The sequence below is a fragment of the Pecten maximus genome, chromosome 4 (assembly GCF_902652985.1).
Source record: "Pecten maximus chromosome 4, xPecMax1.1, whole genome shotgun sequence".
NCBI classification, from domain to species: Eukaryota; Metazoa; Mollusca; class Bivalvia; order Pectinida; family Pectinidae; genus Pecten; species Pecten maximus.
In genome coordinates this window covers 32169719-32181771 of record NC_047018.1, presented here as the reverse complement: position 1 = coordinate 32181771, position 12053 = coordinate 32169719, and the positions used below count along the sequence as shown (strand labels likewise).

Sequence of the window (12053 nt, the reverse complement as noted above, 5' to 3'; positions counted from 1 at the left end):
GAGGATTCTAGTCCTATAGTCCTATTCTGTGTTTCTTTAATATTGGTGTTTGGTTGAGGGCATTGGTTTAAGTTCTTATGTAAACTGATGTAGGTGTTGATATCGGTTGACATCTTCGTCCTGCAGCGACCTGCAGTGTATGTTGCATCCTTCAGTGTTGGTATACCTGTAACCTACTACAATGACTGGGTAAACTGTCTGGTATTATATCACCTATAATGTGGACAGAAAGGACACAAAGCGGTGTAACTGTACACACAATTTATACGCCTTTGTTAGGGATATCTTTACCAGTCCTTTCAGAAATCTTACTGTGCATCAGCCCTTACCGGCTCAGTGCAGGTATCTGTACCGTTTTACATAGCTATTTCACCCAACATCTAGAGTTTTAAACGTCTGGCTGAGCTTTTCGTTGACACTTGATATGAAATTTCTTTTTAATTGTTGGTTGGAAAGGTGTTGGGTCAGATTATGTTTGTGATAGCTTAACTGTGTGGTGAACTTTCGTCAGATAGCCTAGCGGCATTGTCCTCGCCAGACTTTGTTTTATTTCAGCCTTCAGAGAAATCGGATACTTATGCTTTAATTACTGTTATTTCACTTACATGCATCATTTAAACTTTTAAAAGTTGTCATGTGATAAGGCAGGAAGTCATCCTCCACATACCTATCTGCCATTTTGTACCCAGAGACAGTATACCTGTCATTTTGTACCCAGAGACGGTATACCTGTCATTTTGTACCCAGAGACAGTATACCTGTCATTTTGTACCCAGAGACGGTATACCTGTCATTTTGTACCCAGAGACAGTATACCTGTCATTTTGTACCCAGAGACAGTATACCTGTCATTTTGTACCCAGAGACAGTATAACTGTCATTTTGTACCCAGAGACAGTATACCTGTCATTTTGTACCCAGAGACAGTATACCTGTCATTTTGTTCTTGCAGTATACCTTTCATTGTTTACTTGTACACCTGTCGGCTTCAGATTCGAGTAGGGCATATATTTCTCTACATTTCAACCTGATCATTACAGCTGGAATCAACCAATTATGTCATCGTCAGTTTTGGGTGAAATTACACTTCATAATGAAAAATGGGTTAAAAATTATCAAAATTTTAGTCGTTATAGATAGCATTTTGGATACACTTGAATTAGTTTTGAATTCATCAGTATTCATGTGGTTTGTGATTTTGAAAGAAAACAAGTCAACATTTTCAATTCATGAGCAAGAAAACTCATGAACAGAACCAAATTGGTTTTATAACTTTTCTAAATTAAATTTCTTGTGCAGTTATATCAAATTTAACTATGGCCATGGATTTGAAAGCTGATATGATGAGCACATCATGTGAAGGCTTCACTCTTGTTACATTCATTACTGGAATTCCTGTGACGACCCGACAGCCTGGTTAGATTCATTAAGACCTAATGCAGGTGTCCTAGAATAAGTTTTATTATTGAGCAAATTTACTTTTCTTTATATTTTAACTGAAATTTTCATTTTCTGCTGAAAAAAACAACTGAATATTAAACATCCAAAGAACATGTTGCTTTCCACACAATTTTCTTTTTTTAATCCCTAAACCACTTGATCATATCTTGAGAGAAATGACTAGTTAGAGAAGTTTAACACCTAAATCACTCATATCATATAGATTGATGGTATAAAAGACTTTTTATCAATAACAGATTTCCAAATGTAATGTTGAACCTGTCATGAACAGCCAGACATTGAAGTGATAGTATCTCCAGACTCGTTCTCTACCTTACTCCTGATCATTGTCACCCTGACCTGATCTGGCCAGTGCTTGTTACAGTCATCCTGTATACCTGTTTGTTATACTTTTGTCAGACTCGGGTTTAGGTGGGTTTCCTGGTCAATAATCGTTGGTTATTAACAAGTTTAGGATATGATTTGGGATTATTTTGTCATTTCAATTTTTTTTTTTCATACTGTAGATCCTACCTGTTTTAAGCTCCATAAAGGTTTGAGCAGGAATGTCTTTGTTTCACAATCATCTGTAGTTGTGTTTGTCTCCCTGTATCTTACAGATGGTAGGAAACCTGAAGCAGCTCATGTTCCTCGACTGCACAAAGAACAGGATCCAGACACTTCCTGATGAGATAGAGGGTTGTGTGTCCTTGGCTGACCTTCACCTTACAGGCAACCACCTTCAAGGTCTTCCCGAGTCTATGGGTAAGTGTTTGTGTGACCTTCACCTTAACCACCTTCAAGGCCATCCCCCAGCTATGGGCATTCTTGAGTCTGTAACTGTCTTGTGAAATTTACCTCACAAACATCTGCAAGGTCTTCCTTTTCTGTGGGTAAAGATTTGTTGTGTAACCTTCACATCACAGGCAACCAACATTAAGACCTTTCTCAGTTAATAATCTTTATGTATTGATTTCGGCCACTAAATGATCTTGAAAAACGATAAAGATTGTGCCAGGCAGAATTTCATTTTTTTTTTTTTTTTTCGGGATAATTTGAAGACATCAAGGTGACCTTTCCTTTCAGACTTTTAACAGTGAAGTCATGACTTTTTGGTTGTTCTCAGTTATAGTGTATACAATCTATTATAGGCATGTCTTTTAGATTAGGCCTGAGAATCATGTGACGGTAGCCATCAACTGTAGCCCAGTGTCTGAGAACTGAAGGACCTGGGCGTCTAAGGTCATGTGAAATTACAGGTTAATCAGCGGAATTTAACTTTTCCCTGACATGTACTCAAGTCTAATGGAATTTTAATGATATCCTGAAACGAAAATATTATTGTTTTTCTGTAGCTTTAAACAAAAGAGTTCTTCTCTGCTTTCTAAAATGTTAATTCTAAATGAGCTGAGCACAAAAGCCCTTTAGTGAAGACTTTACACGGCTGGTGAGCTGTTACTAACGTGGTCTTTCCTCAGGACATGAGACAGTCATGCCAAACTCTATAGAACAGAGAGTCAGTGACATGGCAGGGTCAGCTAGGTATTGGCTAAAACACTCTGTCATTATGTTAGACCTCTGCCTGATTGGAGGTAACGGTTATACGACCAGGCTATAACGGTATCATGTGTCCATGTGCATGTCCGTAGTGGTATGCATCTTGATAGATTCTAAAACCATTCGTAAATACAAAGGCTACCTATTAAGCATGATGGCCTTTCTTTGTATTTGGCATTTAAACAGTGACAAGATAAAGAATTTGCCATCAGATTTTTGTGAGATTGTAAAATAGAAAAAACAAGGATAGTGAAGTCAATCACTCGCCAGGTCAACTTAAGTTTTGTAGCTACTTCTTCACAGGCCATGTTGTGTTAGTATATGTGTGGCATAGACAGCATTGTCTCGGCTAGGGCAGTAGAATGAAACGTTGGGGAGGAGCAATATCTCTATTGATCTACACAATTGTTGAAACGAGTGACTTTTTATTGTTTAATTTTAAATAATTACTTGACTGATTTATGGTGACAGAAAGTCATTTATTTCACATTAGTCATTTTACATGTTTACATCGAGACCAACCCGAACAGTATTTATTTGTTAAGAGAAGAATTTAAGAAATGCAGTCATACTTCAATATAAATATGATCATAAACATATTTCATATGTACACATTTAAGTTGACTAGATGATTAAAGACATGTTCACATCAGTGGATTCCATATAGCATCTGATGGTATATATATGCATCTCCTTTTGCATACAAAAGAAATTTAAAATTTTTGTCAGAAAAGAATATTTTGAGGCAAAAGATGGCATGATAATCTGATGGATTCGTCTATAAATCTTACCATTTGTATACAGAATAAATCAGATGTGAATGGCGATACAAATTGGCTTAAAGCAGATCGTATCGGTATAAAACGTTTAAGTGTTAGATATTCCGATTACCACTGTCTAGGGTGATCTCATCCCTATGTTAAGGACGCCCCGTCCTGTCCTTCTAATGTTCTTATACAGTAAAAATATACATTTAGTCAGAATGTAGCTATCAGTGGGTCAGGTTTCCCACAGATATTTTCTCAGATATTAAGGTGACTTTTAAACATGAGAATTTTGTCATTTCATACCTGCACTTGTTTATATTGTAAGATGAAAGGAAGATTGGTCAACTGAGACTGATAACTGGAGTTAACTGTGACATCAACAATTACTGAACATCAATCAGTTTACACCAACACCATTTACTGGGTTTGTTGAGAAGATTTGAATCATGGGTCGATGATTTTACTGTCATCTGTGACGGCAGTAAATCGTATGTCTAAATGAAATAACATGGAAGAAAGGCCGCATGACGTTGTACAAACATATTTATGTGTTTGTGTCCATAAAAGTTTGATATAGTCATGGGAGAGGTGACAACTTATATGTTTGGTTATTAAGGGAAAAGGTTATAGTTGTTATACACTTGAGATTGGTGTGTCTATGGAAAGGGGTCGTACAGCTATAAAACATGTGGTAAATAAGTCTACCCCGACATTGTCAGAACTTCTGTCATCCGGCACTGTCTCTGTGACTCTATCATAGGGAATATTATCTTTTTTATGTGGTGGAGGAAAATGACAACATTTTATGACTTTTCAAAATGAAAATTCATCTGAACAATTACAAAACACTTTTCAAATTTTTATGTTGAAAAGCACACTAAAAACCAGCTATGAAATTTGACATATAATCCAGTTTTGTATATCGGTAACATAAGATGCCTACCTATACAGAATAGGTATTCTCATAAACACTGTCTATATTGGGGTACTGGAGGGCAGCTCTGTTGGAGTGGTACATATATTTTAGTAATACTTCATTTGTAAAATGACATTTAAATAATGTAGATATATTTTAGTAATACTTCATTTGTAAAATGACTTTTAAATACTGTAGATATATTTCAGTTATGCTGAATTTGTAAAATGACTTTTATGTATCATTTTGATAAGATTTTTTTCTTTTAATTTATCATAGATATTACATTGGCTTTTATAAAATACTTAAACTAAATTTAAACTTCATCTTAATTTATTGAAATTGATATAAAATGAATTTAAATTTCATCTTTAAATTATACAAATTGATATAAAATATATTTAAATTTCATCTTTAAATTATTGAAATTGATATTAGATATGAACTTTTTTGAAAATAAATATAAGAAACACTGTATGAGAATTGCACTGAAAACACTGTACCTAATCATACTCTGGTGTTGATTACACTACTGTACATTAATAACTATAATACAATGTTATCTGTCCTAAAGAGAACCTTTTAAGGACCAGAAGTCCTGATAAAAGATCACTTTTAAGGTAAATTCTGGAGAATGGATTCACAAATTCAAGTGCATTTTCACAAAGATAAGTTCATTAATTCCACATGTGTTACAGAATCGTACTGAGAAGTGATTATGTGACAAGGACATTGGAGTAATGGTATAGTGTTAAAGGGTGCTGTCCTACCTTAGAGCCACGTTAATGTGTTAAAGGGGTCAGCTCATTAGGACATTTAAGAGGAGTTGTAACAAGGTTTTTTATGTTTTAAATGTTATAAACTCATTAAACTAATGATATATAACATTAAACTTATGATATATAACATTAAACTTATGATTTATTTTTAGAGGTTTTGTGTAAATTTAAGACATGTGTGAAATATGGTGTTTTAAAAGATTAGATATGCCATGAAGTCTTGAAATTTGAAGATTTTTTCAAAAGAAAACGGGTCAGACCTGAGAACAAAAAACCTGACCAGGGCCTTTTAAAAGTTGTTACATTTTAAAATGATTTTAATCTTGATACTGGCTTAGATTTTTTGTACTGACACAGTGTGCCACCATATTAGCAACCAAAGAAACAGGTCAAATTTACGTCCAAATACGACACAAATGATGTATCGTGTGCTTACATGTAACCTGTACACTGTCTCGTGACTGGACATTCAGTACCGACACGAGCCTTTTAGGTATGAGGATAGACCCGATTGTCAGAGTGTTTGTCAATAACAAGGCTATTGTCACACTTAGCAGTTAAGTAGCTGTGCTGGACAATAGCACTGTTACGGATCATCGAACGCGGTTAATCTTAAGATCTCTTCAAGATTATTAGGGCAAGATAGTAAACGTACCATCAAGACACCTATTGTGACAAATTCTCGCAGTGTTTTGGGCATTTGTCATAACTTAACAATTCTTGTGTAGATTCAGAAATATACAGATAAGGCTCTGGTAGGATTTCCATCCATGTAACAACAAATGTCCAGGTTTCTTGTAGGGACTGATATTTCTTCATGAAATCTGATGGATAAAATTGATTCCTTTATTTTCATTCTGCCACTGAAAGCATCTGCTAAAAGTTTGAAAAATTACTGGTGCACTTCCCTTTTAACTTAGTTTGTAAAGTTTTGCAGGGATAAGTTAGGCTACATGTTTATGATGATATGTCCTCAACATTTATCAATATAAACACAAGTAGACACTGCTGTGCCAGCTGTTATAGAGTTGTCTGGACTAGCCTTCTCTTTAAAATGTCAAAGATGAAGTTTGTTTATGGAAAAAAAAAGTTTACAAAAGAATGGATGATAGAGTGAATTATTCTGGGTTTTATTAGAACCCATCACCGTTAGATCTGGGAGACTGTTATGTTTATGTGTCGTAGCTATAAATGTCATTGACTCTGGGAATGTTGATAGCTATACCTAGGACCTGGCGCCTGTCTACTTTCATTTTCCTATCACTTATTGTTCACCTGATTTTATATGATACATGTTACTACATGTGTATTGAACAATGGTGTCTCGAGAATCCTTACTGTGGTTTGACCCTGCAGAATCTAAGGATATGGAAATCATGATCTTTGGTCAATAGATTGGGCAGGTAGGGGAGGTACTGGTCATCAGTTTGAGAGGTTTATCTATCTACTGGTCAAAACTTGTTGGTGGAAATCTCACTTAATTAGGAGATATTTGCTCAGTAATCCTGGTAATCAAATTATTTATGTTTGACTTATACTTAATCATTTCTCACACTTGAGTGCTGATAGGGGGTGGGTCCTGTGTGTACATGGCCTAAGCCTGGATGGCCACTGCTGGGGGGCACAGGATGGTTAGCATATATATAGTGATAAAAGTGTGTTGTACACAAACATAGTGTCTACAGAAAAAAAACCATTGTAATGTAAGTAATGGACTGGCCCGTGTATGTATAATATTATTAAAATTATAAATAAAATTGAGTTTGATAACTTCGGTCTCTAGAATATGTTCTATTCTAGATACATTAAGTTACAGACTAGGGGGAGATATGCCAGTATAAGTGCAATATTCTTTACAAAACCATTGGGGCAGTGGAAGCCAGTCTATGTTAAGTCAGCTAGAAGATACTTCATATCATCAATGCATGTATTTATGTTGATGATTTTGGTTCAATTTCAATGAGTTTTTTGCTGTCGTACTTTACTAGAAAGCCAAGTATGTCATATAAATAGATTAGAAGATAGCCATTATCATGCTGGGACCTTAAGATTCCTCAGATGCAATCGATCTATTATAATTGCCATGGTCAAACTGACCGATAACACCCCAGCTTGTGGTCAGTCTCTAGGGTACTTTAATCCTATCCAGGTGAGAGTCAAGTGAATTGTGAGGTAAATTAGCTAAATAGGTCTTCGTTACACACCTGAAGCGTGGAAACTCCACAGAGTGGTTTAATTCACAATAGGTGAGAATCTGATGAATATGTCTTGTAAATTAGCTTAGTAAACCTTCCACACCCATAGACAGTCCCCCAGCCATCTAAATACCATTATAAACTCCTCTCTCTCTGACCAACTGTAGTGCGTCTTGTAGAGCTAATTTCAGTTTAGACTGATAAGATATTAAAAACCCTTGAAGCACAAATAAGGAGAAGATATAGAGTAATCAGCACGTCAGAAGTCTCGCTGTATACATTAAAGTTTTCAATGGTGTCTCCAATATTTTCTTTAAAGACAAATAAACTTTATAATACTTTCAACTGCTCATAAATAAAGACGATCTAAGATAGCCAAACGGTCACAAATCGAAGGTCATTATAAAGAAATAGAGGTATTACCACAACATTCTCCTGTCAGGTGAAGTTTGATGATTTATATTCAATATCAAAATGTTTGTAGATATCCTGTCTTGATGAAATTGTTCTCTTTGTAATGTAACCTTTGATGACAGTTGGTAGAAACCTGATCACTCCAGCAGGTAGTCCTGTCACTCCGTGGCTCAGTGGTAGTTGTATTCCTGGGGGATTGAGACAGTCCCACCAACCTGTGGTTTTAGTCATGGACATCGAGTGTCGCTCACGCATCCATCCCTGGTTCAGTGTTAGACATTGGACATCGCTGCCACCTGTGGCTCAGTCTTAGACATTGGGAGGCACTGCCACCTGTGGCTCAGTCTTGGACATTGGACGTCGCTGCCTTCCCTGGTTCAGTCTTGGACATTGGACGTCGCTGCCTTCCCTGGTTCAGTGTTAGACATTGGACGTTGCTGCCACCCCTGGTTCAGTGATGGACATTGTACGTCGCTGCCTTCCCTGGTTCAGTGTTAGACATTGGACGTCGCTGCCTTCCCTGGTTCAGTGATGGACATTTGACGTCGCTGCCTTCCCTGGTTCAGTCTTGGACATTGTACGTCGCTGCCTTCCCTGGTTCAGTCTTGGACATTGGACGTTGCTGCCTTCCCTGGTTCAGTGTTAGACATTGGACGTCGCTGCCTTCCCTGGTTCAGTGATGGACGTTTGACGTCGCTGCCTTCCCTGGTTCAGTGATGGACATTTGACGTCGCTGCCTTCCCTGGTTCATTGTTAGAGATTGGGAGGCACTGCAGCTATGGCTCATTGTTAGACAATGAGCATCGCTCGCACCCATGATTCAGGGTTAGATATCGGGCGGCTCTGCCACCTGTGGCTCTGTTTAGTTAGATTTACTTCGGGAATCAAAGAAGGGCCTGGAGTGACATGGAACAACATATGGCAATGATGGAATATAGATGAAGGACAATTTGTAACCTACAGAGAACAAGAGAATGAAAATCCTCCTTTATTTTACAGCTGAAGTAGCTGGATCATGTGACTCCTTATAATAATTGTGTTAGAGTTATTGATAGGTGCTGTTGTATTATACAGGGTGGTAGTGTATTATAAAATAATACTATGATTTATGTTAGTATGACAGTAATTCATTAACTACAATAAAATGTTCTATTGTTCCTGAGGAATGGCTATTTAGCTGAGCCAGAGATCTGACGTTCATTATGGTTGTCTAATGTGGTGTACACTTTAACCGGCACTCATTCTCGGTGATCTTTGTCATGTCATGGACAGGTATTCACAAATGTCATGTGTGTTGTACATGTTTGGTACTGAATTGGCACACGTCATTACTTTACATATTCAAAATTTAGGAATAAAAAGTTATTGTTTATGGTGTACTTCTTCAGAAATTGATCTTTTCGTTCTGTGATTATGTTGGATTGAAGGTACACTAGAAATTAGGGGCTATCTAAGGTGGGTTACTGAATGGTTGCCTTTGCCTGGCCTAGCTTGTAGGAGGGGTTGGCCTGCGTCATTTCTCTTCCACATGTAATACCCATGTGCTTCTATTGTTGCTACTATAGATTTTCTCATTGGTGTAGGCAATATTATTTTTTATCGAAACGCAAATCTGTGGAATGAGCTATTAAAAATCTTAATCGACCTTCATACGATTTACCTGGGCCGTGGCTGAGCACACTGCCATCTGCTGGACGGCTCACCTACAATATTGATTGGGTGTCAGATTGAACAAGGAAAATAGTATGATACCTTTTAAAGTCAATACTAATACTACCAGTCACAAGGGTAGGTGCACCTACATTGGCCGAGGAGGCTCGGAATCAAGCTGGATCAAAATGTCTTTGTAGGTGTTCGCCTGGGCAAATGTCGGTTAAGACCTTTGTCAGATTGAGCCATTAAATTAAAAGATGACTACATGGTTATTGCTGTGGCCACTCTTTATTGTACAAACTTCCTGGGGAGTGGTGTATACCTGTCGTTACCAGTCCTCAAATAAATCGTCAGGAATATTGGTGTAATTCTCCCAAAAGTTACCCCATCAAGTAAATAGATTAGAACTCTCAGTCTTCAAAAAAAATATCTGTTTGGCTAGCTGTGCCTACCTGATCCTGGCTCATTCTGTACAAAACCATTTTTGTAGGGTTTTTTTTCTTTAAAAATAACATTTGGTGTATTCAGATAACTGGAATGGGATCTTTTTATGTGTGAAATGTAAATAACTCCCAACACCCAACACACCGGGACTATACTGCCAGGGAAGGCTTCATCTCCACAGCCATTCACAAATCAAAGTATAGTACTACAGATAAAATCACAACAAAGCTCCACAAAACTACACCAGATATATTAGATATCTGCAATATGATATTTCAGTATAGATAGGTAGGTAGATATGGGATGCTTAACGAAAAATAAACCTTTAAAATTCTGTAATTTTACAGAAAGAAGAATGATTCACTATTACATGTGTCGATAGTTCCTGTTCACTTAATCAGATCTGATTCCATAAGAGAAATTGACATCAGATTTCTTATCTGGAAAAGTGATAGACAACACACAGCGTGTAATATAAGCTGTTTAATTAGCATACTCTGGCAGTGCTGGTGAATCATTTTGGTGCGATTGGTATCGTTTACCTGTAGAAACACTGAACAGGTAAGATAAGACTTTGTTGATAGAATAACCTACCATCACAACATAAAAACATGATATACAGGAAGGAACCTGTAAATAAATATAACACCCGTTTTATTGTTGTTATTCATAAAGGTGGTAAAACTCGTCAACACACCTGGAGAAATTCAGTTTTGGTACACTACCTGTATACAGTAATCAGGGAGCATTGAAGGACTTAGTCACATCCTATCATGTCTAGCAGACACCCACTAAACACACAGAATGTTATTGAATGTAAAATGATGTGTCAAATATGGCCTGGTACTATGACAGGGAGAGAGGGTTTCAGAGAACCAGCTTTACCTAGTTATAACCCTGTACAGTCAAATCAACCAGCTTTATCTAGTTAAAACCATGTACAGTCAAATCAACCAGGTAAACCTAGTTATAACCCTGTACAGTCAAATTGACCAGGTTTACCTAGTTATAACCCTGTACAGTCAAATTGACCAGCTTTACCTAGTTATAACCCTGTTCAGTCAAATCAACCAGCTTTACCTAGTTAAAACTTTTACAGTCAAATCAACCAGCTTTACCTAGTTAAAACTTTTACAGTCAAATCAACCAGCTTTACCTAGTTATATCCCTGTACAGTCAAATCAACAAGCTTTACCTAGTTAAAACTTTTACAGTCAAATCAACCAGCTTTACCTAGTTATAACCCTGTACAGTCAAATCAACCAGCTTTACCTAGTTATAACCTTGTACAGTCAAATCAACCAGCTTTACCTAGTTATAACCCTGTACAGTCAAATCAACCAGCTTTACCTAGTTATAACCTACATGTACAGTCAAATCAACCAGCTTTACCTAGTTATAACCTACACATACAGTCAAATCAACCAGCTTTACCTAGTTATAACCCTGTACAGTCAAATCAACCAGCTTTACCTAGTTAAAACTTTTACAGTCAAATCAACCAGCTTTACCTTGAGGTTTGGTCTAGATCAGTATATGTAAGATATCCAGTCGGATACATTTTGTAATATTGATTCATCATGGCTATGAGGTGTTCCCAGTTCACAGGAGTGTAACGCCAAGATATTACTTCATTCAAAGTACAATTATACCCATATATAGTATCGAAATGATTTAATTTGTATATGTTTACACATTAAGTTACGGATGAGTAAAATAATACAGAAAAAGTGAAATTTTTGATTGTTGTTAAGAGAACACCTGTGGTGTATATATAACCGCCTGTTTTACACAGGTAAAATTCATTGTGTGTTCTAAAGTTTGTATCGTCATTGATAGCAGTGTATCTTGTGTGCAATCAGTAACTGCAGATGTGTACATATTGTGG

General features: G+C 36.8%; 1 protein-coding gene across 4 annotated transcripts in view; it reads left to right on the top strand.

The window, feature by feature from the left end:
• LOC117325849 (erbin-like) overlaps positions 1-12053 on the top strand; it is an 82409-nt gene that overhangs the window by 46662 nt on the left and 23694 nt on the right. For all 4 annotated transcript variants that reach the window (XM_033882347.1, XM_033882346.1, XM_033882343.1 and 1 more), the window contains exon 8: positions 2061-2205. In XM_033882347.1, coding sequence (XP_033738238.1) covers positions 2061-2205 — 145 coding nt within the window. The remainder of the gene's footprint in view (positions 1-2060; positions 2206-12053) is intronic.